At 40.9% G+C, this 27,554-nt stretch overlaps 1 protein-coding gene across 4 annotated transcripts in view; it reads right to left on the bottom strand.

The window, feature by feature from the left end:
• Positions 1-27,554, bottom strand: part of pds5b (PDS5 cohesin associated factor B) — a 148,043-nt gene that overhangs the window by 70,905 nt on the left and 49,584 nt on the right. For all 4 annotated transcript variants that reach the window (XM_033022878.1, XM_033022879.1, XM_033022880.1 and 1 more), the window contains 10 exons: positions 25,189-25,304; positions 22,773-22,867; positions 21,926-22,071; positions 19,558-19,709; positions 11,547-11,660; positions 6,961-7,042; positions 3,881-3,929; positions 3,584-3,723; positions 3,373-3,488; positions 150-255 (listed from right to left, as the gene is read on the bottom strand). In XM_033022878.1, coding sequence (XP_032878769.1) covers positions 150-255; positions 3,373-3,488; positions 3,584-3,723; positions 3,881-3,929; positions 6,961-7,042; positions 11,547-11,660; positions 19,558-19,709; positions 21,926-22,071; positions 22,773-22,867; positions 25,189-25,304 — 1,116 coding nt within the window. The remainder of the gene's footprint in view (positions 1-149; positions 256-3,372; positions 3,489-3,583; positions 3,724-3,880; positions 3,930-6,960; positions 7,043-11,546; positions 11,661-19,557; positions 19,710-21,925; positions 22,072-22,772; positions 22,868-25,188; positions 25,305-27,554) is intronic.

Below are 27,554 nucleotides of genomic sequence, written 5' to 3'. Positions count from 1 at the left end.
GAATCGAGTTCCTATTTTTCTGAAGGATTCATTTTACGGAGTTATAGAGATTCTTAAAAGAAATCACTAAATTGCCGAAATATTATTCAGGATATTACTACTGTGTTAAACGATGAATAAATTCAAGTTCCAGTGCCTCAGACATTTACCTTAAGCAATTCAAGGCCTGCTCGAATTGCTTCATCAGTTTGCACGCCCTCCTCTTCATCATCTGCTGTACCGTCAATAGATTTATTAATTTGTCTGATTAATGCGCTGTTAAAAACCAGAAACAAACCAACTCATTTAATAGGACTTTAAAAAAAAACAAATCAAGACCGTCGATACATCCTCACTGCACATTTCAGCATAATACCCACTATACATAAATGGGCAAGTGGCAGGTCAATATCTATAGTAATTCATCATTTGGATTATGAATTGACTCTATGGGCTATACATATCACAATTTTCAAAGATATATTTTTTGCTATAACACTGTCCATTCATAATGGATTTGGCATTTCCCCCCCTACCACTGAATGATCATGGTTATTGCAATTTATTAAAATGTACTTTATATATCCATCAAGATGGCTTTAACCATTCTAGCAGCTTAAAACATTGCACCTCCCTATGAATCGTGGCAAGCCACAACCATTAATGCAAAGTCAAATATAATTAAAAGGGGTAACAATGAAGTCTTGGTGACATTGGTCATTCATTAAATCTTGCAGAGTGTACAAGCTTTAGCAAAACTAGAAAAATAAAACTTGGTATCCAAAATACTTAGTATCCCAAAGCGTCACCAATCCATGTTCTCTAGATGCTGCCTGACCCGCTGAGTTACTCAAGACTTTTTTGGAAACCAGCATCTGCAGTTCCTTGTTTCTACTTCTATCCTAAATGTTATATCTGGAAGTGTATGATGTGTTACAAGAAAGAGTGATGTTACAATGGAAAAATTGAAACGAGCTTAAGCATGTGGTTAGAAGATCATTATCAAAGGTTTATAGCTCCAATTTTGACGATCCAAGAAAAAAGAGAGTATTATGGCAAGACTTGAGAAGGCAAGGAGACCGATGGAATTCTGAAAATACAATATGCTCAATTCTAGTCATGATGGGTTTGAATATTTCAGGTGTAAATACTGTGGCAGTAGACAACTATCCCCAAATGAACCAGATGATCAGACTTACCCCTAAAACAGACAGACACAAAATGCTGTGACTTAGTGGGTCAGGTAACATCTCTGGAGAAAAATAATACATGACGCTTTGGGTCGAAACTGAAGAAGGGTTCCAACCCCAAACGTCATCTATTCTTTTTTCCCGAGATGCAGCCTGACCTGCTAAGTTACTCCAGCGTTTTGTGTCCATCTTCGGTATAAACCAGCATCTGCAGTTCCTTTCTACTCACTCACACACATGCGTTTAATATAAATGAGACAGGGTTTATTTGGGAGAATATACCTTAAAGTCTGTTCATCTCAAATGTTGAGAAGACTGCTCGAGGCTCGAAAGCAGTCAAAGATCATCTTACTCTTCTCCTTGAAGGTAATGTTTTAGATTGATTGAAAGATAAACATGGTTACAGGCCCTTCGGCCCACAAAGTCCACGTTGACAATCGACCACCCATTCCCACTAATTGCAAGTTATTGAACAGACAAGAAATAGATTGCATGGAGACAAAAGAGACTGCAGACACTGAAACCAGTGGGTCAGGCAGCCTCTGTGGAGGGACAGATGACATTTCAGCTTTAATATTTTGCTCAAAATTAAGGTAGCCTGCTTTCTCCCTAAAGTTACTTTATAGACCAGAGTGTTATTTATATATTCAAGGCCTACTACCTGCAGATTGTAATGTGGATGTCATGTCAAGGTTGAACTGCAATCAAAAACCCACTATTTTGGAAAGTTAAAAGAGGAACAATATCAAGATAATCACCGCTTACGTCAGTGAATCTTGGAATTACTTAACCCATGAAATAGAATTACTTAACCCTTGAATTACTTAACTCCTGGATAGAAGAGCTTGTGAAAGATATTTCCAAAAATACAATGCAGAGAAACAATGAACTGCAGATTCTGGCTTATATCAAAGATAGACACAAAGTGTTGGAATAACTCTGCGGGTCAGGCAGCATCACTGGAGAAAAAGGATGGGTGATGTTTTGGGAACCGAAGCATCAGTGAAGAAGGGTCTCGACCCGAAACATCACCCATCCCTTCTCTCCAGAGAAGCTGTCTGTCCCTCTGAGTTACTCCAGCATTTTGTGTCTACCTTCGATTTAAACCAGCATGGCTTTCCTCGGCATTTACTGATAGATCCAAGGTCACTTTTCACTGACTTCAGTACATTGCTCTTTGCTGATAGACAGGGCATAAAAGAGGCAAAAAAAAGACGCCCGGCACTAAATTAGGCAGTGTGGTCAACCACCCTGCTCTTGCATTTATGCCTCATTTTTAAAAACGTTTTAATGCGCGAAAAATTAAATTGGTCAATTGTACAGAAAAGTACCAAATGGAATTCAAGCTAGAATAGCATGAAGTAGTATATTTGAGGAACTGCAAAATGGCTACAGAACACACAATAAGTGTTAAGGTAGTCAGCGAGGTTAAGAAACAGAAGGAGCTTGGGGCTGAAGTTTACAAGACTGTTAAAAAGGTTTTCCTTCAGTGAGGCAGAGAGTACAAGATCTGGGCAGTTATGCCGTATACAAGAGTTATATTACACAGGGCACTGTGTACAACAGTTATATTACAGTTTGAGCAATATGTTAAATTTTGGTCACAACTTCTACAAAAAATGATTGAGTTAGAGATTGTGCAGAGATTTACAAGGATGTTGCTAGGACAGAAAAAAAATCTGTTTCTGTGCTACGATAGGTTTGCTTTGTTTGGAATAGAAGTGGCTGAGAAGACTCTTAATTTTGATGTTTACTGGCTTGGCCAAACCAAGCCAAAGCATTGAGCACATCAAGGCCAGTGAAAAGCCCGGGATGCACGTGTGGTGGCAGAAGGCAAAGTCGGAATGAGAGGAGGAATCTGCACCGCCGAGAGCGAGGAGTCCACGTAGTGTTGGGGAAGGCCGTGCCGCTGAGAGCATAATGGGGCTGCCGAGAGCGTCATATTTCTACATTACATGGTTCAATTATTCCATTTCAGCGCCGTATATTCTTATCATTTAACACATTTATCATATTTTGTGATAAAAAGTTAGTTAAAACTTGTATCATAACCTATTGGTAAAAATGGTCCTGGATTGGTGTTGTAGCCAGCTGCGTGGACCCTGTTTTAACCAGTAGCATATGTTCAGGAATTGTAATAATGAAAAGCAGTTCCAATACCAAAATAAATTATAGACTTTTCCCTATTATATTAAAATAATACCTAATGGATTCGGTGTCTATATGCACAGGTGCTATCCTCTCCAGGAGAAACTTCACCATTTCCAAAAATGGGTTTGTCGGTTGTTTGGGGTTACTTAATTTTCGGGTTATTTCACGCTGTCCACAAAGAAGAAGAAAAAATATTTAAACGAAGAAAGTGTATTGTTAGAAATGTTCAATGCACTTGTGTATTTAATGATTTCTGCTATTACCACACATCCTTCTGCCAGCTTGCAGGAACAGTTTGGACTAACAAGCACATCCAGTTGAGACCTGATTCGTTCATCTTCTTCTAAAAATTGATCAAATTTCTTCATGAAGTCCTGGGCTTTTCCTGGATCAGGTAAGTTTTCTGACAACAAAATATTGTTTTGATCAGACCTCCTGATATAATAATTATATTGTTCATCCTTGTTGCTTCTTAAAGATCATTATATTCATTACATCCAATTAAGAGCACAATATTATAAACAACAGGCTTGCAAAGACATGCAATTGTAAGTACTTACTGGCAATGATCATTACTTTTGAGAATATGGCTTTATCAGTGGGATCAGACTAAAATGTAAAATATAAAGAAATTAATAGATTTTCACATACAATGGTAATTCGTTTAACAATTAAAACCACAGACAATTGCCCAATGGAAAGCATTTAAGAGTTCACTCCAATTAAAAATAAAACATTGTTTACACACCACACGTTTGCTTACCATCAACAAACAAGGCAGAATATTGCACTTTATTGCATCAGGGATAAACTAGCTGACGAACAAAATTGATTTCAGACAAAGCGGTGATAAATTTAGGGGTGCAGTGATTGCGTTGCTGCCTCAAGGCGCCAGAGACCCATATTCGATCCTGACTATGGGTGCTGACTCTGCGGAGTTTGTACGTTCTATCCGTGACTGCGTGGGGTTTCCCTGGGTGCTTCGATTGCTCCCACACTCCAAAGACAGGTTTGTAGGTTAATTGGCTTCATTAAAAATGTTAAATTGTCCCTTGTGTCGTATGTGCTGGTGTAACAGGAATCGCTCGTTGGCGCAGACTCAGTGGGCCAAAAGGCCCGTTTCCGCATTGTGTCTCTGAATAAAATTCATTGGAATTCATTGCCACAGACAGCTGTGGAGGCCAAGTCAATGGATATTCTTAAGGCGGAGATTGACAGATTCTTAGTTAATGAGGTTGTCAGAGTTATGAGGCGAAGGCAGGAGAATGGGGTAGAGAGGGAAAGCTACACCAGGCATGATTGAATGTCGGCGTAGACTTGATGGACCGAATGGCCTAATTCTGCTCCTAGAACTTATGAACAAAATTAATTTATGATAGGCCAAATTGCACTTACAGCCAGTAATTCCAAAAGAAACTGCTGGCTTAACGCGACTTGTCCAATTTGACTCGAACTTTAAAGCGCATTGAAACGCAGAAGGCCATAAAAATCCTACAGGCCAGATGTCAATGCAAGGAGTACCATTGGACTCACTATGGAGTTCACAAGTTCAAAAGTTCTATGAACAGAATTAGAACTTCCCCAAATATTATCCTCCAATTAAAAATGTGGCAATTTGTTTAAAAAAAAACTCAGTAGACACTCGATACAAAATTAATGGGAAGAATGTATTTGAAGAATTACATTTGGTGCAGCAGCACACAAAAAATATAATTTACAGTCTTGGTTATTAGACAATAGACAATAGGTGCAGGAGTAGGCCATTCGGCCCTTCGAGCCAGCCATTCAATGTGATCATGGCTGATCATCCCCAATCAGTACCCCATTCCTGCCTTCTCCCCATATCAGAGCTGCCAAGTTTTGTCAGAGCATTTCAGTATTCTAGTACCTGAAAATCAGTATTTTGCTGAGGAAATCAGTATTTTTACGCGGTGCCATTTTGCTGAAAAAAATGTTTTTTATGTGCGGTCATACCCATGTAAGAGTACAAGAATGCATAACTTTGCTAGCAATTGACATGTTTTCTACGCACCTTACTTGACAGTGAATTCATTGCCATCTCTTTGTATACTTCTGTTTGAATGGCTGCTTCCTGCTTTTAGCACCAGATGATGACGTAGAAGCCATTTTGGAAGCCTCCCTCTCCCTCCCCCTTTCCCTCCCTCTTCCTCCTTTTTTTCTCCCTCCCTCTCTTATACCCGCCCTCCATCTCCCCTTCTCCCTCCCCAAACAGTCTGTGACCGATAGCGCTATGTGTAAAGGCAATAGCGCTCCAGCTGGTAGCGCTATAATTAGAACCCATAGCGCTGTTCGTTTAAATTCCCACACGCTAAACTGACAGCGCTGATTAAACCTATAGCGGGACGGGCAAATCAAAGCGTACAAAAATAATCATCCAGATCTTGAAATTTAAAATACTAATAGATTTAATCTGCTATAATTTTTAGTTACCATATGACTTTTTATATCCATGCATTTTTAAGCAGCAAGATGAAACAGGAAGTTGGGCTGATTTTTTAAAAATCCGTATTTTACAAAGTACATCCATACATCCGTATTCTTATCGCATTTCCGTACAAAATACGGAAAATCCGTACGACTTGGCAGCTTTGCCATATCCCCTGACTCCGCTATCTTTAAGAGCCCTATCTAGCTCTCTCTTGAAAGTATCCAGAGAACCGGCCTCCACCACCATCTGAGGCTGAGAATTCCACAGGCTCACGACTCTGTGAGAAAAAGCGTTTCCTCATCTCCGTTCTAAATGGCTTACCCTTTATTCTTAAACTGTGGCCCCTGGTTCTGGACTCCCCCAACATCGGGACATGTTTCCTGCCTCTAGTGTGTCCAAACCCTTAATAATCGTATGTTTCAATAAGATCTCCTCTCATCCTTCTAAACGCCAGAGTATACAAGCCCAGCCGCTCCATTCTCTCAGCATATGACAGTCCTGCCATCCCGGGAATTAACCTTGTAAATTACGTTGCACTCCCTCAATAGCATGAATGTCCTTCCTCAAATTAGGGGGCCAAACTGCATACAACACTCCAGGTGTTGTCTCACTAGGGCCCTATACAACTGCAGAAGAACCTCTTTGCTCCTATATTCAACTCCGCTTGTTATAAAGGCCAACATGCCATTCGCTTTCTTCACTGCCTGCTGTACCTGCATGCTTACTTTCACTGACTGATGAACAAGGACCCCCAACTGGACACCATTTATATAGTAATCTGCCTTCCTCTTTTTGCTACCAAAGTGGATAACCTCACATGTATCCACATTAAACTGCATCTGCCATGCATCTACCCACTAACCCAACCTGTCCAAGTCACCCTGCATCCTCATAGCATAGTCCTCACAGTTCACACTGCCACCCAGCTTTGTGTCATCTGCAAATTTGCTAATGTTACTTTGAATCCCTCCATCTAAACCATTGATGTATATTAGAATAGCAGATTTGCAACCTCTGCCTCAGTTTGACCTCTCAAGAACCAAAATACAAGGATAAGCTTGAACTGAAAGTCGTCGAGCCAAAAATATAAAAAACATATATAATTGACACATTTCACGATCAGCATAACCTCCCTGGTGGCACAGTATTTCTCCCTTATTCTCTGCATACGAAGTGGAAAAACGCACTTACTTTCTGTTGTTTGTGCAAATCAAGCAAGTCGCGTACATGATGTCTCAGCATATTTTGACACTTCCACATTTCGTTTAATGCCCTGTTAAAATTTGAAATAGAAAGCAAGGACGATATAAGCAGTTAATTTCAACCCAACTACAGCATCATTGCATTATTATTTTCAGATCCACTACAGAAATCCTCTTAAATTTCTTATGCCCTTCTGTAGCACAACAGATCCAATTAATTCATACACTTTATTTAGTTAGCGGTGCTTGAGCACGTTGTTGGCTCTCATATCTGTGCCAATCACTTCTGCAACCAAGACTTTGAATTTATCCAATCAAGTTTTTGACCACTGTGTCACTGAAAAGGCTTTAATTTGTGAAAATGCACAAATTACATCCCAATAATTATGACCATGGTGCAAATTGCTTCTTACCCTTCTCTATCTCATTGCATCTTTAAAAATTCTCATTCTGATCATCTTTATTTAATGCATCTCTTGTCCAGTTGCATGAGATTACCCTTATCTGATTAAAGTTAGACGAACAATGGCAATTCCTATCTCGATATTGCTGGAGGCAAGAATTAAGAATTTCTTCCATAAATTTCTCCCATGCTTTAAAATCCTTTCAGTTCCGTGGGAAATAAACTCATCGCAGCCATAAGGGAAATGTTACACGTGTCCATGTTAAAGTCAGTTACAAAAAAGATGAGTGGCTAATTTTCCCAGTCAGTCATGCTTGGTAACTAATGTCTTATTTGTACCCAAGAAATTTTAGGCATTTATTTATATGAAAATAGTCTACACTCACTACATGTTTCATGCTTTAATGGGAAAAGTACAGTAGTTTCCATCTCTGCTGCTCTTTATACACTGCTTACTAATTAATTTGACTTTGCCTACGACACAATACACTTCTTCTTGGGTTGCTCTTTAGTATGGAGGATGATTTGCTTCCACTTTGCTTTTGTGAGTTGTGAGACAGCCAACATGAGAACTGCAGACTCTTTTACTAAACAGAACACGAGGTGGCTGAGGGGCGGGTGAGTAGGTTGTGAAGTGCTGCGCTCCTGCCACTTACGTAGGACTTCTGTGTCCTCTCCATGCATAGCCTCAAGGCTTTCAACTACCTTGACATTGGTTCACTTATCTTTCCAGCGAATCAGAATTTTGCAGACACAGGACAGGTGGTATTTTTCCAGTGCCTCAATATGCCTGCGCTCTGTTGTCCAGCTTTCCGATGCGCATAGGAGGGCAGGGAATTATGTTGCTCAGTCAGCAAGAAAATATTTTGTACTAAGTCTGAGGACCTGATTGCACTTTATCTGCTTATTTATGTGTGTATATATAATTCAATGGTATATGATCACACTGATCAGTTCTGTATTTATTTATGCCACTATATTCTGTTGTGCTAAAGCAAAGCAAGAATTTCATTGTCCTATCTGGGACACATGACAATAAACTCTCTTGAATCTTGATTGTTAAATTCCATTTTCCTCAAATAAACCTTAAATTCCATTTTCCTCAATTTAAACAAACCCCTTGCTGGACCCTCTGAAGTTTGCATACTGGGCCAATAGATCAGTGGATGACGCAGTTAACCTAGGCCTGCACTTCATCCTCCAGCACCTAGACTGCCAGTGGACCTATGCAAGGATTTTGTTTGGTGATTTTAGCTCTGCATTCAACAACATTGTGCCAGAGCTACTACACTCCAAACTCTCCCAGTTGACTGTGCCTGAACCCCTCTGTCAGTGGACAGACAGGAAGCAGCATGTGAGGCTGGGAAAGCACATCTCGGACCCGCAGACCCTCAGCATAGGAGCATCGCAAGGCTGCGTACTCTCCCCTCTCCTCTACTCTCTCTCACCAATGACTGCATCTCCATCAAGCTTCTCAAGTTTGTGGACGACACAACCCTGATTGGACTGATCCAGGATTGGGAGGACTCTGCCTACAGACAGGAAGTGACACAGCTGGCGTCCTGGTGCCTTCGTACCAACCTGGAGCTCAATGCTCTTAAGACGGTGGAATTGATTGTAGACTTTAGGAAAGCTCCCCCTCCCCCCACTCATCATCAACAACAGTCACATCTGTGGAGTCTTTTAAGTTCCTTGGAACCATCATCTCCAAGGACCTTAAGTGGGGCTACCATCGACTCCAGTCAAAAAGGCCCATCAGAGGATGTACTTCCTGCGGTAGCTGAAGAAACACAATCTGCCACAGGCAATGATGGTTCAATTCTATACTGCCATCGTAGAGTCTGTCCTCACCTTCTCCATCATGGTCTGATTTGGCTTAGCCACCAAGCACAACATCCGGAGGATGCAGCAAATCGTACGATCAGCTGAGAAGGTTGTTGGCTGCAACCTTCCCCCCCATTGACGAACTGTACACTGCAAGGGCCAGGAAGCGAGCGGGTAAGATCTCTGACAGCTCTCACCCTGGCCACAAACTATTTGAGGCACTTCCTTCTGGAAGGCGACTCCAGACTGTCAAAGCCGCCACTGCCAGACATAAAAACAGCTTTTTTCCTCAAGCAGTAGCTTTACTCAATAACTAAAAGCCTGCAGCTTCCTTTTGCTCTGGTATTTTATTTCATTCACATGTTTAAGCTATAATGTTTTATTCTTAATGTTTTAATGTTTAATGTTTTATTCTTAATTGTTTACTGTATGTCGTGTCGTTACTTGCGAGTGAAGCATCAAGGCAAGTTCCTTGTATGTGTACATACTTGGCCAATAAACTTAAATTTAACAACTTAATGTGGCAAGGTTCATCGATATCTGCCCTTGCTAAGAAGTATGTACTGAGGTATGGGACATTTTCCATGTTTTCTATTTATTGTCAGAAGGCAGCTGTGACAGTTTGATAAAAGATCTTGGTCTTGTGGGTGTTCAGAGCAAGGTGTCAAGGGTTATGGGGAGGAGGCAGGAGAATGAATGGGGTTGAGAGGAAAGATAGATCAGCCATGATTGAAAGACGGAGTAGACTTGATGGGCTGAATGGCACTAATTCTGTTCCTAGAACTTAAGATGACCCAACGTCATGTATGCTTCAGTGAACAGACTGAATGTCATGTAGCAGACTTTTGGTCCAATCCACAACTCTGACCTATTGATAGTGAATTCCAAATACACATAAGAAAAACATCCTGTTCAGAAATTGTTTACTATTTCACAAGTAGTACTTTTTTAGCCATCCTCCTCTGGCACCAGGCAAGTTATTACTAGGTTAATACACCTTTTTTTTTTTGTTCTGTTATCATTATTTCTTCATCAAAAGATATAGCACTAATGTTACATTAATGTTCTTTTTACATAGAACTTTCCATATGTAGATGAATGCTAGAAAAATTACATTGCTGGCATTTAAACTGAAACACACATGTACTACGTTTAATATTTTGTTCACTACCAAAAACTCCATCTTCCCAGCATTACATTTCATTTGCAAGAACTATTTCTGTACTCAACTGCTAATTTTAATCGTGCCAAGAAAATGCAAATCCCAGACATCTCCTATCTAAGACTGCCTCATGGTAAAATTATGGAAACTAAACTATATTAATCTAATGCAGTTCAGTACATTTTCCTTTAGTGAAAACTTGTTATCCTACTTTTAAATGTTAAGTAACAGTACAAACAATATCATATTCCTAGAGTAAAATAAATCATTTTTTAAATTATTGATCGATATGTTTGTAAAAACTGAACATTCTCTCCCTTCCCCTGGTGACTTTTCATGCACCTCTATATATTACTGTACAACTTCAAAACGACATCATTGCTAATAACAAAAATGGTCTTACGTTTTAGTGAAACTACCACCTCTGAGTAGTAGCCCATGATGGTGGAAGTAAATTCGCCACAACAGGACAAATTAACTGTGAAGCTTAGCATTTTCTCTAAGTGTAACAGAGTAGCTCAGGTTGATGAATCTCATACGGTAATTTGTAATTTAAAGGGAAATTTCATGGATGGATGGTTATTTGTAATTTATATAAAAGAAAATGTCATGCCATGCAGTTGTAAGATTTCAGTTCAAACTTTAAAAAGCATTCATGATGCAATGGATCAAGAGAATTTTACAGCCTTAATAATTACTTTTCGAATTCATGGATTTCAAAGTTGCTCTGTCCCGCCCAATCCCCTGACATCAGTCTGAAGAAGGGTCTCGACCCGAAACGTCACCCATTCCTTCTCTCCAGAGCTGCTACCTGTCCCGCTGAGTTACTGCAGCATTTTGTGTTTACCAACACTTATAACAAACTCCACATTAAGCCATGCCCCTTCTGAAGTAGAAAGTTATACCTCGAGGATCAGGATACTTCACTGTACAACACTTCAGCAATTGACGTGATGCTTGTTCAGATGCTTGTTCAGATCAGATTTTCAGCTATCCTCAAGTTACTGTTTATTCAAATTGCTTTAAATTATTTAAATTACTTGTTTAAATTATACTTAAACTTTGATTAGCATTATATAATTGCATTTGGAGAACATTGTTTTCTTGAAAACTTAGTCAGGTCAAAGAGAAGGCAGTAGATTACTCAGAATCATACACTTTAGTTGAACTAATTTTAAAAACATACTTCACAGCATTGGTGTCCAGGGTTGCATAAAGATAGTATAAACACTTCATTCTTTCTGAAGTCTCCAAATTGTGAGGCACCATATACTGTGCAAATATCCGTTCAACAAGTAACCTGCAAGTTAGAATTAAAAGCAGGTTTAACAATTTAACAGCACATTTGGTTTGGTTTTAAAAATATTGCAGTATGTATTCAAAAGGTAAATTTATAAAAGTGAGCATAGTGATTAACACATTCAAAACAGATGTTGCCAACAAGTGTATCGTAACCAACATTGCACACAAGAGGTCACTCTTCCAATCCAGGGGCAAGTTTATCTGGCTACGTATCTATGCTAAACTCTTCAATGTGGATTATTTGTATTCACATAAAAATAGCCACCATGTCTTTTCATCTGTAAACAAACAGATTGTCCTATCATTTTTCTGACATGTTTTACTTTGGTTGATCAGCCCTGCACACTACAGTATTTAAAAAGCTCAAATACATAAATGCAAAATATATGCCAAGCAAAAGAACGGTTTATGATGTTATGATGTGTACAGACTGCGCTGAAATGGATGAACACTTTGCAATAAAGGCTGAATATTTTAATCTCCAATCTTTAAAGGGTTTGCATTTATAAAAAATGATTAATGTAATGCATCAATTACTGGCACAATTCAAACCCCTTTCCGAATATCAGGTCAGAAAATTTCAATGGCAGCTCATTTTGAAAATTACAATTTCCCCGAATACCATTTGGATACCAAGGATTATCAGTCAATATATACAGAGCAAAGCCACCCTCATAATCTAGTGTAGACACAAAATGCTGGAGTAACTCAGCGGGACAGGCAGCATCTCTGAAGAGAAGGAATGGGTGATGTTTCGGGCCAAGACCATTCTTCAGACTGATGTCAGGGGAGTGGGCGGTACAAAGATAAAATATAGTCGGAGACTGTAAGACTGGTGGGAGAACTGGGAAGGGTGAGGGGATGGAGAGAGGGAAAGCAAGGGTTACTTGAAGTTAGAGAAGTCAATCTTCATACCGCTGGGGTGTAAGCTACCCAAGCGAAATATGTTCCTCCAATTTGCATTGGGCCTCACTGACAATGGAGGAGGCCCAAGACAGAAGACCGTGTGGGAATTGGAGGGGGAGTTAAAGCGTTGAGAAACCTGGGAGATCAGGTTTATGCAGACTAAGCGGAGGTGTTTAGCGAAACAATCACCGAGCCTGCGCTTGGTCTCGCCGACATACAGGAGTCCACCCATAGGAACAGCGGATACAGTAGATGAGGTTGGAGGAGGTGCAAATAAACCTCCACCTTACCTGAAAAGACTGCCGAGGTCCTTGGACGGTTGCAGGAGAAAGTACCTGGTGGGGTGGGGGGTGGTTTGGGTGGGAAGGGACGACCTGACCAGGGAGATGCGGCGGGAACGGTCTCTGCGGAAAGCAGAAAAGGGTGGAGATGGGAAGACGTGGCTAATAGTGGGAGCCCATTGGAGGTGACGAAAATGTCGGAGGATTATATGATGTATGCGACGGCTGATGGGGTGGAAGGTGAGGACACCTGTCCTTGTTATGATGGGGGGGGGGGAGAGGAAGCAAGAGCGGAGCTGCGGGATATCAAGGAAACCCTAATGAGAGCCTCATCTATAATGGAAGAGGGGAACCCCCATTCCCTAAAGAATTAGGACATCTACGATGACCTGGTATGGAACACTTCATTCTGGGATGTGGCGGAGATGGAAGAATTGGGAGTAGGGGATAGAGTCTTTACAGGAAGCAGGGTGGGAAGAAGTGTAGTCTACATAGCTATGGGAGCCAGTGGGTTTGTAATAGGTCAGTCGATAGTCTGTCTCCTGTGATGGAGACGGTGAAAATGGTAGGGAGATGTCGGAGATGGTCCAAGTGAATTTGGGTGCAGGATGGAAATTAGTTGTGAAGTTGATTGTCAGTGAGTTCTGCAAGGGTGCAGGAGGTAGCACAGATGCAGTCATCAATGTAGCGGAAGTAGAGTTCGGGGATAGGGCCAGTGTACGCCTGGAACAGTGATTGTTCAACGTACCCTACAAAGAGGCAGGCATAGCTGGGGCCCATGCGAGTACCCATGGCTACGCCTTGGATTTGGAGGATGTGGGATGAGTCGAAGGAGAAGTTGTTACGCGTAAGGACCAGACTGTTACGCGGAGGAGAGCGTTAGTAGACGGAAATTGGCTGGTTCTGCGATCAAGGAAGAAACGGAGGGCTTTAAGTGCGGCATGGAGGTGCAGAGTGACTGAACATTCATCTATCAAAATCTAGTCATGTGTAGAGCACAAATTCTAATCAAGATAAAAAATAACTTTATAAGCCTTTGGCCACCAGTTTGACTTGCAGATTAAATAAAAAGCAATTTCAATTAAAATTCTGAATGACTCTGCAATTACAGCCCATGAGAAGAGATGTAACGGAATAAAGATAAACAAGAGATTATATCGTCCCAGATTTAAGTCTTGATTTTCATACAATCCTGATTAAAAATTACTGCAAGTAGAGATTCACTCTGAGCCAAGTCAAGATGCAAAGAAAAAGTTGTTTATTTATAGAATCCTTAATTCAAAAATCACAGACAGGTGTAAATCAGGATGATGTTAAGAATATTTTTAAAAAGGACAAAGCTTTACACACAAGCTGGGTTTTAAAGCAACTTTCTGAAGGTGTGACTGTTGCGACTTAGGGAGGAATCATAAGGAAGCAAGTTTAACATGTCCATTGGTCTGGCGACCGGATGCCAAAGTCAAAGAGCAACAGCTTTGGATGGGAAAAATGTCTAACAGAGCTCTCAGTTTATTAACATATACTAAAGAATTGTTTGCACTATCTTCCTCCCAATACCTGTGAGATTTCTCTCTAAGTTCACTTTCTCACTCTTGTTCTTCATGTTTTCTATTGTAACTATACATTCAATGGGACAGATGTGATTGCAAAACAGAGCTGTATTGGAGTCTCAAAACATTACACTTGTATTAAGTGGCAGAGACCCAATACACAAAAAATAAATAGGTCTTAGTACAGGGCAGGAAAGGTGACGGACAGAAAAATAATAATACTCCTGAAACTGTCAAGATCAAAAAGGTAACAAATCCAAGCATGAGAATTTTTGCAGTAGAAGTTAAGATGGAATAGAGGTCATACCAATGTTATCTGGGAGAGGATACGGGTACCAAACTTGGCTCAGGGTTGAACAGCACATCCTATTAGGAATTATATGCTTTGGCCAGAGTAAGAAGTTGGGGGAAAAGTAGCAGTTCGCTTTGAGCCAATGATTCCTTGTCGGACGATGGGGAGTAGGGGAGTGAATTTGGAGGAAGGTCGAGTCAATTTAGGGGCTGGACCAAAAAGCGACAATAGACACAAAATGCTGGAGTAACTCAGGCAGCATCTCTGGTCTAGTCTGACGAGTCTGAAGAAGGGTCTCAACCCGAAACGTCACCCATTACTTCTGTCCAGAGATGCTGCCTGACCCGCTGAATTACTCCTGCATTTTGTGTCTATCTTCGGTTTCAACCAGCATCTGCAGCTCATTCCTACACATCCTACCTATAAGTGACACTTGTTTATTAGTTTTACAGCATAGAAGACCCTCTGCTTGGTGTGTCAAACCTTCACACAGAGTCAGCTTGATGCATCACAGAAAGTTCAGGCGAGTGCTCATCTATTTTCTTCCCTCAGCCTCAGTGACAATGATGTTTAAAGGCAGGGTTGTTGCCAGGACTTGAGGGCCTGAGCTATAAGGAGAGGTTGATTAGGCTAGAACTTTATTCCTTGGAGTGCAGAAGGCAGAGGGATGATCTTATAGAGGTACATAAAATCATGAGGGAAATAGATAGGGTGAATGCACAGCGTAAGGGAAATCAAGAATCAGAGTACTTAAGTTTAGGGTGAGAGGTGAAAGATCTAATAGGAACCAGAGGGAAAACGTTTTCCACACAGGTGGCGGGTATAATTAATTATTAACATGGATCACTGACAAGCTCAATTTATCACTAAAATCATTTCACAGGATATTATGGAACACATCACTACTACGTTACACTACAACATATCCAATAATAGGTACTCACAACTAACTAGATTGTTAGCCCTTTTATTTACAAAACCTGATGTAGTCTAATATACTCTGTCAACATTTAACATAACCAGCCATTCTCTCACGTTACCTGGGAAAGAAATGGTAGAAAGCACTTTCTTCATGGAGAGGGTGGTGGTGAAAAGGGCACTTGGTGTTGGTCAGGAAGCAAGAATGCTCTGGTCACCTGCTGATAGCTACGCTGAGCGATGGCCATTGCCGAGGAACAATTCACTCCTCTTATACAGCTGACAACTCGTCCCCCAGCCCCTGCCAACTGTGGTATTGTTCCTCCTCCATAATCCTGCTTCCAGGTTCCAATGCCTTACGCAATAGCCTCTGCTAGTCGTGGCCCTTGGTGTCTGGTCTCCAGTTCTAGCAGGACTCACTGCCTCCAACCACTAGTTACTGCCTTCACATCTCGATCAGTATGATTATCTGGCCAAAAGTGATTAGACAGTATCTTCCCATGGAGATATCCAAGTGCTGAAGATTAGTGGCTGCTGTATGGGTCTATACAAGCCAGGTATAATGGGAGGGGAACCTCCCACATTATTTGGGTTCTGGAGGACTGGTCAGAATAGTTGACTCTGTCCATGTGGGTCAGGAAGTGCTAGACATGGGGTGGTTTGGGAGATGGTGTGCATTCACACTGGGTTTCTGTGCGTTCCCAGCAAATGGATTAAATCAGAGCTGCCAAGTTTTGTCAGAGCATTTCAGTATTCTCGTACCTGAAAATCAGTATTTTGCTGAGGAAATCAGTATTTTTACGCGCTGACATTTTGCTGAAAACTTTTTTTATATGCGGCCATACCCATGTAAGAGTACTAGAATGCATAACTTGTTTATTGTGTATTTGTAATACAGTTTATTGTGTATTATATGTCATAGCTGCTTTATTGCATCTCTCTCTCTCTCTCTCTCTCTCTCTCTCTGTTGGCTGCAGCCATCGTCTGCTTCGGGAAGCAGGACGGTGATTGGTCGCAACACCCCTCGGAAACTGCATCTGATTGGCCGTCGAGTGACCAGCGCATTATGTTATTGGACACAATGCCCTTGGAGATAGCGGCTGATTGGACGGGAGGAAACCGATTCGTTGATTGGACGGGAATTGTAAGGGAAGCTGGTCGGTGATTGGACGCAACCCCCTTAGAGACAGCGGTTGATTGGCCACCAAATAATCGGGCACAAAAAATGGACAAATAGGAAAGCAAAAAGGTACACAAAAATGTTGGAGAAACTCAGCGGGTGCAGCAGCATCTATGGAGCAAAGGAAATAGGCAACATTTCGGGCCGAAACCCTTCTTCAGACTGATGGGGGGGGGGGGGGGGGGGGGGGGGGGGGGGGGGGGGGGGGGGGGGGCAGGGTGAAGAAAGGAAAAAAGAGGAGGAGGATCCCGAGGGCTGAGGGAGAGATAGGAAGGGGAGGAGACAGCAAGGGCTAGCAAAATTGGGAGAATTCAATGTTCATGCCCCCCAGATGCAGACTCCCCAAGCGGAATATGAGGTGCTGTTCCTCCAATTTCCGGTGGTGCTCGCTCTGGCCATGGAGGAGACCCAGGACAGAGAGGTCGGATACGGAATGGGAGGGGAAGTTGAAGTGCTGAGTCACCGGGAGGTCAGGTTGGTTAATGCGGACATTGGTCTCACCGATGTAGATCAGCTGACATCTAGAGCAGCGGATGCAATAGATGAGGTTGGAGGCAAAAATGCTGGAGAAACTTAGCGGGTGAGACAAAAATGCTGGAGAAACTCAGCAGGTGAGACAGAATCTCACAAAATCTCACTCATTGAGTTTCTCCAGCATTTTTGCCTCACCGCTGAGTTTCTCAGCATTTTTGCCTCATCGCATTCTCAGCATTTTTGCCTCGCCAGCTGAGTTTCTCCAGCATTCTTTTCTCACTCGCTGAATTTCTCCAGCATTTTTGCCTCACCCGCTGAGTTTCTCCAGCATTTTTGTCTAACCCGCTGAGTTTCTCCAGCATTTTTGTCTCAGCCGCTGAGTTTCTCCAGCATTTTTGTCTCAGCCGCTGAGTTTCTACAGCAATTTTTTCTACCTTCGATTGTTCCAGCATCTGCAGTTCCTTTTAAAAATAACGTGGGTGAATGACTTTACCTGCACACCAGGAAGAAGCTCGTGCTCGCGGTCCGGAGCCCTCAATGAAAGTGAGTTTTAAGAAATTCTCCCGTGAATTTTATTCAAAGGAACGCGGCGTCATTAATACTTGGTCAAAACACAATTACATTTACTGAGGAATGTGGATCGATGTATTGTTGACACATTGTATAACTACGTGTTAACTTCTGCCTGTTAACAAGTGCTAACAGTGGTAGTTAACAAATCGTTTTCGTCTCATGGCCAGTGCAGCAGCGACTCGTTGTAACGATTATCCATGGTCGTTTTTTTTAAAAATCCGTATTTAACAACGAGAATTTTTTTTTTTTAAATCCGTATTTAATAACGCGAATTCATGTTTCCGTATTCGTATTGCATTTCCGTACAAAATACGGAAAATCCGTACTACTTGGCAGCTATGTTAAATGGAAGGCTGGTGATTACTGCAAGTCAGGTGGAATTTTACAATTTTTCTTAAGGTAATTTTGAAAATGTTTGAATTTATTCCTCAAACCACCAGTGTGTCTGTTTTGGGAGTCTGGTGTCTGACATGCGAGCAACTTTTGGTAGTCTGCCCAATTGGTTGAATGTAATAATTGCGCATAGAACAGTAAAAGCCCTGTCCCACTGTACGAGTTAATTCCAAGAGCTCTCCGGAGTTTAAAAAATCAAACTCGTGGTAAGCATGGAGAATGAACGTAGCGGGTACGTCAGAGCTTGGGGACTTCTCTTAGCGGCTCGTTACGCTACGGCAGGTACTTGAGAGGACTCGCTATCGGCAGGTAAGCGCGGGAAGACTCGTGAAGATTTTTCAACATGTTGAAAAATGTCCACGAGAGCCCCGAGTACCGACGAGTGGCCATTACCGTAAATCTCCGAGTTCGAATCAGGGCAAACTCGGGAGAGCTCTTGGAATGAACTCGTACCGTGGGACAGGGCTTTAAGTAATACTAGAAAAGTATAAAGTTGATAATGGCTGAAATTGTAAATAATTATAATATACATATATATCTTTAGACAATGTTACTATTTTGTAAATGGCAATCGATAAACCGCTTAATCTTCTACTATACCAGGCAATTAAGTTACTATGTGCCAGTCTGCTGCAGTTATTAAACAGATTATAGGTCATGCGATCATAAAGAAACTCTTTCCATTTCCTTCATGTGGTATCACCACAGAGAATCAACAAAATAAGAAAGAACAAAAATGTTCATTGGAATAAAAGGCAAAACGATCCTAAACAAAAGATCCAGGGCAAATAAAAAGTCAAGGAGAACGCACTGAGACCTTCAGATATGCTGCAATACTGTTGATTAGAAACAAGTTCACACTAGAATGTGATATAAAGCAAAGCTTGTGTTTAAATGGGAATAGAACTGAACATTGTGAAGATATTCAAGTATACAAATAGTAGGAATATTACCCATCTTCTTTGCATAATCTATTTACATCACTTTTCCATTATATTTTAAATTAGGTAAACTTTAGGAATAAAAAACACTCCAAATAGTCAGTCCGTCATACAGTATCTGAGCACCGAGAAAGTGGGTGGCTTTTCACTGGAATTGGAAGATGCTACAAATGGACAGAGCCAGTTAATGAGCAGGTAACGATGAAAAAGAGATCTGTGATAGGTTGGCATGATTTTTCATTTCAGATTTACAAAATCTGTTAGAATTTGGCGGTTAATACAAAACAAATATTCTTCTACAACAATGTAAGCACAATATTATAGATCTGCAGCAACACCAATTCCCAGTTATCTGCCTTACATTTAGGTCTGAAAGTTATCACGTACTTGTCATCAATGCTGTTTTGATAGTATATATGCAGAAGTTTGTCCTTAATCCATGAAATTTGTTTGGAAGCCTCTTTTCCTGCCTCAGCTTGTAAACAATACTTTTTATAGATCTGTGCCAGGCCCATCATAGCTTCTCTTCTTACTCTCCACTGTGGAGGGGAAAAACGTATTACTATATAAACATTAAAGCTTTGGATTTATGCATTTGTAAATATAGTTTTTATTCGTGTGTGTGTGTGTGTGTGTGTGTGTGTGTGTGTGTGTGTGTGTGTGTGTGTGTGTGTGCACGCACGTGTGTGAGGGAGGGGAAAAGATTTATAGTAATATGATTCTTCAGAAAAAAGCATAGCAAAATAATTCATTGCCAGTAAGAAGCCACAAAGTGTTGAGTAAGTGCATGAGCAGCACTGTGAAAAAATTCTGAGCCTGGACAAAATTTCAACTCATATTGGGGGTAGTGCATTGTATACAAGCAATCAATACAGCATTTGGTGTCTTTCTTTGGTATAATTAGCATCTGCAGTTACTTATTATTACAATCAGTAAGTACAGATGTTTGGTTTAACTACAAAAAGCGAGCCTGGAAACCCCATTGTGACATTTAGTATACGCAGATCCTGATGCAACCTCTCCAAGTCCATTAAAATGTGGAATGTTCTCAATTTTCCCATTGGCAACTTCATGAGGATCACACAGTAGTCATAGACAGAGACAAAGAGCATGGAAACAGGCCCTACAGCTGGCTGATCCCATGCCAACCATCACCCACCCATTTACACTACTGCTGTTTTAACCCCTTTTTTATTGTCATTAAGCTGGAATGAGTGCAGAGAAGATTTACGAGCATGTTGCCAGGACTCAAGCGCCTGAGTTAGGAGGAGAGATTTTGTAGTCTAGGACTTTGTTCCTCAGAGCACAGGACGCTCTGCAGTGTTCTTACAGGTGTAGAAAAGCATGAGGGAAAATAGGGTGAATGCACAGAACCTTTTTTCCAGTGTAGGGGAAATCAAAAACTCGAGGGCATAGGTTAAAGACGAGGGGGAAAATTTAATAGGAATCTGAGGAGCAGCTTTTCCACAGAGGATGGTGGATATATGGCAAAAGCTGCTAAATGAAGTAATTGAGGCTGGTACAATAACATTGAAAGTTGTTTTGATGGTACATGGATATGAAAGGTTTAGAAGGATATGATCAAACGCTGGCAAATGGAACGAGCTTAGAGTGGTATCTTGGTCGGCACGGACAAGTTGGGTTGAAGGAGCCATTCTATGACTCATCAACTCCCCTCAGATACTACCACCCATCTACGCACTGTGGAAAATATAGTGGCAAATCGTTCTATCAATCTAGAGACAAAGTACTGCAGATGCTGGTTTATACCAAAGATAGATACAAAGTGCTAGAGTAATGGGTCAGGCAGCATCTCTGGAGAAAAAGCATGTAGGAATCACAGAGGGGAAGCTGTGAGAGGGTGTTGCAGAATTATCCCGGAGAGAGGAAGTGAACGTATTCAAAGCAGGCATATCTAAGCAAAGTAGATTTCGCAGTGGAGCAGACAAAATGTAGAAACAAAGAAGTATAGATGCTGGTTTATACCATAGACACAAAGTGCTGGAGTAATTCAGTGGGTCAGGTAGCATCGCTGGAGAAAAAGGAATATTTTTCTCCAGAGATGCTGCCTGACCTGCTAAGTTACTCCAGCACTTAGTGTCTATCTTTAGCCTATCAAGCACCGTGGCTTTGGGATGTGGGAGGAAACCAAAGCTCAGAGGAGACCCATGAGATCACAAAAAGTGCAAACCACACAAACAGCATCAAATGTCAGGACTAAATTTGTGCGTGTGGCAGCAGCTTTACTAGCTGTGTCGTCCTAAATAGGGAAAATCTCAGATAATGTATTCAGCTATTTAATAATACATAAATACCAGCCTCTTTTTCTGTCAGCACAAATGACCGTAATGTTGCAATTTAAGAAATCTTTAGTTCAATCTTGTTCTAGCCTCTGAACAGCGGACAAAGAAATGATTTGCAAGGTTCCAAACATGAACACAAAGCACTGAAGCATAAAATATGCAAAACAATCAACGACAAGAAGCAACATTTGTAGATCTGGTTCACAGTAAATCATGTTCAACTGACATATCCAAGACTTTACAACAAAACTAAGACCTGATAATTCCCTAAAATAAAGAAAGAAAAAGGTCATGAGAGGCCAAGGGAGTCATGGAAAACAATGGTTTCTAAATCCAAACTGTAAACATCATGGAGAGTACTTGAGGGATAGTTTAAGGTCAGTGGGTGGTTGGTAAAAATTTAAATATGCAGCAGTACGAAGCATTTCGAAGAAAAACTAAATTCTTCTCACCCGCTTGTCTAACGTCCTCTCTCTTACAAAATTTAGCATGTGGTCATTCACAAGTGAAAGATCCTTTTTAGCAGCAGTTACAATGGATACAATTACATCGTGCCTTATCGCTTCTTCAGGATCATGCGATCTGACTTTGAGAAACTCTGTAATAGATAGAGGAAGGTAAAATCAACTCCAAACACAACATGACGAATACAACTTTTCACTCCCAAGTCATTCCTTTCATCACCCTCCAAAATTTAGTAAAACGTTGCATTTACTTTCTGATAAAGCCAGGTAGTAAGAGGGAGCAGGGGAACTGAGAAAGAGATAGATGCTAGTGGGCTACAGGTGGAAACAGACAATGGAAATAAATATGGGCAATGGAGCCATGTGTGGGGAGGGTGAAGGGTTAGGTAGAAACAGAGGCTAGAAGGTGATACGTGGAACCAAATAAGGAACGGGTGATGGGCAGATGGAATCCAGCATGGGGGAATGACAAATTTTGTAATGTATTTAAACTACATTAATTTCACCTACAGGTATTAAATATATTATTTTGCTCATTTTAAAATAAAAATGCCACAATTGTGCAAGATCAAAATTCCCATATTCGCAGCAACAAAAAAACATTTTTATCCTCTTCTTGAGTAAAACACAAAGTGCTGAAGTCAAGCAGCATCTGTGGGGGGAATGGACAGGTGAAATTTCATGTTGGGATCCTTCTTCAGACTAGGGTAGCATCCAGCATCTGCAGTTCCAGCAGAGTTCCAGCATCTGCAGTTCTTTGCAACCCCCTCTTTATCTTTTCCTGGTTACAAAAATCAGTACATATTTGACAAATTAAATTCAACTGCATACTTACCAGTAAGGTCTTTCGCTAAATCCGGATGGTTCATAAGACAGTGGCTTGCAAACTTCACACATTCAAGCCGGATAGGAACATGGATGTCATTGAATCTACAGGAAGAACAGTGATAATGCAAAGATAGAAACTATTTATTTCATGGGCATTTAACCATTATATTTCTAATCACCCAATAGCATCATTAATTTTAATGATCAGTACGCTTGAAAACAACATGGAGGAATATAGCAAAATTATAGTTTATTGCATAACAATTAAATGTGACATTTGCTGGATAGTGGAGCAGTCATACAGAATTGATGTTCTTATAATATTAACAATTTTATAAATGCATGATTTTATCTGAAACATTTTGCATTTTCAAGGACAATATTTCTCTTTAGTTGAAGCTAATTTGTCAGTTGCTCCTACACTAATTGCAGTCGAGTCAATCCTACAAAGGAAACAACTACTGTTCAGAAAAATGTGATGTCCTTAATGGTTAAATCTTGATCTTTTATGAATTGCTGTAAAGGATGATGATCAACTAAACCAAATCTACACCGCGGAAATAAACCTCAATGCATGCCAACATTTATGTTTGCTCAAACCCCATATATCTTCAAACAAACATCATTAACCTCTGCTCCTTTTCCTTCAGCATTGTTTCCCTTAAATCCACCCATAAGTGCAATGTTAATTATGGTAACAAGGTTTTTGCTGCTGTATGGGAAAGGTAGTTTCAACAAAACCCCGAGAGAATTTTTTGCTGAGTGCTGAATTCATAATGCAGACAACATGAATGTTTCCACCTCTCAAAACTGGTCAATTAAAAAAAATAATGATTCTTTGGCCAGATCCTGCCATATTTCCTAATATCTTGTAATGTCATTGTTATCTTTGTATAGCTGTTGTAATTATTCCAGAGGCTTTATCCTTCTTTAAAAAAAAGGTGACCAGAACAGTGAGAGCACCATGCAGGGGCATCAGTGTTTCCCAATCACACTATCCCAAGTATCTATCTACAACCAAAAGTAGAAAGACCAGAGTGTAAGTACTATGCAGGAGCCAAACAGTAATTCAACGAGGAAACAATCCTAGTAAACATTACAACATCCACTGTGGAATATTCAAGCCAGGAAATTCAGCTGCTTTATTAATTATTTTCTTTCCGTGAAGATTGTCTTGATGACTATACGTTATTTAATTCTATTCACTATTCCTCAGGAAGTAAAATAATCAATGCCTGCACACAGCACAATCTGGACAACAGTCAGACACAAGCTGACAGGTGACAAGTCACTTAAATCACGTGTGCCAAGCAGTGTACATCTGCAATAAGACTGATAGGCCTCTAATCCTGGACATTCAAAAGACTTTTATTACCTGGGGATCACCAATGTCCAGAGTTTTAGCTACATATATAATAATGCAGTTATAAAACGCAGGTTGGATGCTGGACATCCTGCAGTGCGTGTGCTGTGATGCTTGAACCTTTACACGATGAACATGGTCCAAGTTAGGAGTGCGATGGAATACCTTCCACCTGCCTGGCTGAAAATAAGCACCACCACCCAAGACAAAGTTGCTTGTTTGAATGCATAGCCACAAACCACAGATGTATTACCTCCATCACTAGTGCACTGCGCACTAAAGTTATTTACTTGAGTAACTACTCTAACACCTCACAAATCCACAAGGAAGAAGAGGCATACCGCTTACATACTAACTTGGAAATAAACTGGTATTGCCAATGAAGGAACATCTAAAACACTGAAAATACCTTCTCTGGAGGGACAGCAGCAATTCAAGGAGGTAGTTCACCCCTATCCTCCTAAAGGCAAATAGAGATGGGCAATAAATCCTGGCCTTGACAGTCACACCCACGTACTATAAATGTATTTTTAAAACGAAGCTGTTTACACTAGAGGCTCCAAAGCCTTAGCCATGAAATCTTTGTAGGCTCTGCAAACTTTTAACTAAAACTAAATGCATTTCATTTTCAGCAAGCAGGACCCTGGAGATAGATGTAACTTTCCTAGTAAATAGATAGGAATTACATCTTTTACAAGAATCAAAATAATTGACCCTAAAATATACTGAAAAATAAAAAAATCTGCATCCTTTGATCAAATTAGCAAATCCATACTGGAAATCTTGCAATGACTTTAATATTTTTCCCTCATAAGGCAATGTACAACAACATATCCATCTTCAACCTGAATAATACTGAACAGATTCATCACCTCTTTTTCTGTATACAGGACCATTTAAATGTGACAATTAGGGTACTATTGATAGTTCTTAAACTAGCCATTCACATATTATTGGAAGAATTGACATTTATTATCTCCTATCGTGGCTTCAGGACATCCCCAGGATTTTGCAATAATGAGATACTATCAAAGTGTGTCATCGTTAAAATGTGGCCTACCTTCCCAAGTAACACTGCCACAACGGTTTGTTTTGGGATGCTAGTTCGGAATCTTTTGTTCCAAACATTTTTGCCAGCAGCTTAACAACTGCTAAACGTTCTTCATTATCATTGCTCTGTGAACATGAAAATTGGAGAACTTAATTGCCATGCACATTTTTTCTAAAATTTGTTGTATCTGCAGTTAAGCATCATCTTATCCAAATATGGTCAACCAATAGACACAAAATGCTGGAGTAACTCTGGCTCAGACTGCATCGCTGGAGCAAAGGAATATGTGACGTTTCAGATCGAGACCCTTCTTCAGTTCTACCAGATATTGTGACTAACAATAGGAATTGCTTTGAGGAAAAAGGAAGAATTCTAGTCCAAGAATCTGGTTTCAGAGTCTTGATCCACAATTTGAAAGAGATGGAAAGTAAAGTGTGTCAGAATGCCAAAGATTACAGAAAAAGAACCTCAAGGTAAAACAAATGCCACTGATGGATGACTGCAATTGTGCAGGCAAAATTAATTCTTACAGTATGGGTAAAAAAAACTCAACTGCTCAAGACCCAGGAATCCAGAGTTAATTCAAAAAGAAAGGACAAGCAATACGACAAGCATTTAAGGATGATTTGGAGATCGAATTGCAAGGTTCAAAGGCAAACAAAGAAATTCCCCATCAAACAATTAAGAACATTGAGCAGTACAACATAGGAACAGGCTCTTTAGCCTATAATGTCCATGCCAAAGATGATGCCAATCTAAACTAATCGCATCCGCCTGCACACGATCTATATCCCATCATATCATACATATTCACGAGCCTGTCCAAATGTCCCTTAAACTTCATCATCATGTTGATTTTCATTACCTCACCCCTGCCCACCTATTCCTGGCAGGTTTCCAGACACCTACCACTCTCTGTGTAAAAGCTTGTTACACACATCTCCTTTAAACTTTTCTCCTCTCATCTTAAGTTATGACCTCTAGTCTTTGACGTTTCCACCCTGGGAAATCTATCTACCCTCTCTATGCCTCACATAACATTGTAAACTTCTATCATGTCTTCCCTCAGCCTTTGTCACATCGGAGAGAACAATTCAAGTTTGTCTAATCTGGTCTTATTGCTAAAACTCGCTAAACTATCCTTCTTCCCCCCCCCTGTTGACCACAATCTGCCAACCCATCCCTCCTCACCTGTCTCAATCTATCACTTGCCCACACCTTTCCCCCACCTTAATACTGGCTATCCCGCCCTGCCATTCCAGTTGCGGAGAAAGGTCTCAACTCAAAATATTGACTTTGGTACCGATGCATCCTGGGGGCATGAACATTGAATTCTCCCAGTTTTGCTAGCCCTTGCTGTCTCCTCCCCTTCCTTAACCCTCGAGCTGTCTCCTCCCATCCCCCCGCCCTCGGGCTCCTCCTCCTCCCCTTTTCCTTCCTTCTCCCCCCCCCCCCCCATCAGTCTGAAGAAGGGTTTCGGCCCGAAACTTTGCCTATTTCCTTCGCTCCATAGATGCTGCTGCACCCGCTGAGTTTCTCCAGCATTTTGTGTAGCTTCAAAATATTGACTGTCCATTTCCCTCCACAGATACTGCTTAACCCCCAGGTTCTTGCAGCAGCTCTTTTTTTGCTACAAACTGTTTTTTTTTTTTAAACTGCAGCCCAACTCCACATAATTGTTTTCTCTTATTTTACGTTAAAAAACAATACAGAAGGCAGTCATTTCCTGCATCAGGTCCATGCAGAGGAATTAATCCCTTGATCCCCCCCCCCCCCCCCCCCCCCCCCCCCCCCCCCACTGCCCCTCTGTACCACTACAACTTGTCTTCTCTCACACAAACCCATCAATAACTCTTTTCATTCTTTTGGCCATTTAGCTACACTAAAATGGTAATTTATAGTAACCAGTTCACCTGCGCACAATGTCTTGGGGATACAAGAGGAAACTGGAGCATCTGGAGGAAGCCTACATGGTCAATATACAGAGTGCTGGAGTGACTCAGCAGGTCAGGCATGACCAACTGAGTTACTCCAGCTCTTTGTGTCCTCTTTTGTAAACCAACATCAGCAGTTCCTTGTTTCTACTGGTCAATGTACAATTTCCATGCGATTAGCACCCAAGGTCAGGAATAAACATGGGTTCCTGGAGTTGTAAGAGTACAGATTTATCCACCACTGTACAACCCATGATATCTGATCATATTGTCTCAGTGAATCCTCTACGCACTCACATTGTAAGATCTACCTTTTCAAGTGGCACTCGACTGATTTCCAATTTACTCATGGAAAAGCTACCACTCAGCTTAAAGTTACCCTCCTTCAGTGGTTTTGAACATCATTAACCTTCGCTAGTATCCTATCATCTTGGACATGAC

The sequence above is a fragment of the Amblyraja radiata genome, chromosome 6 (assembly GCF_010909765.2).
Source record: "Amblyraja radiata isolate CabotCenter1 chromosome 6, sAmbRad1.1.pri, whole genome shotgun sequence".
Taxonomy (NCBI): Eukaryota; Metazoa; Chordata; class Chondrichthyes; order Rajiformes; family Rajidae; genus Amblyraja; species Amblyraja radiata.
This window is presented reverse-complemented; position numbering and strand designations above follow the sequence as displayed.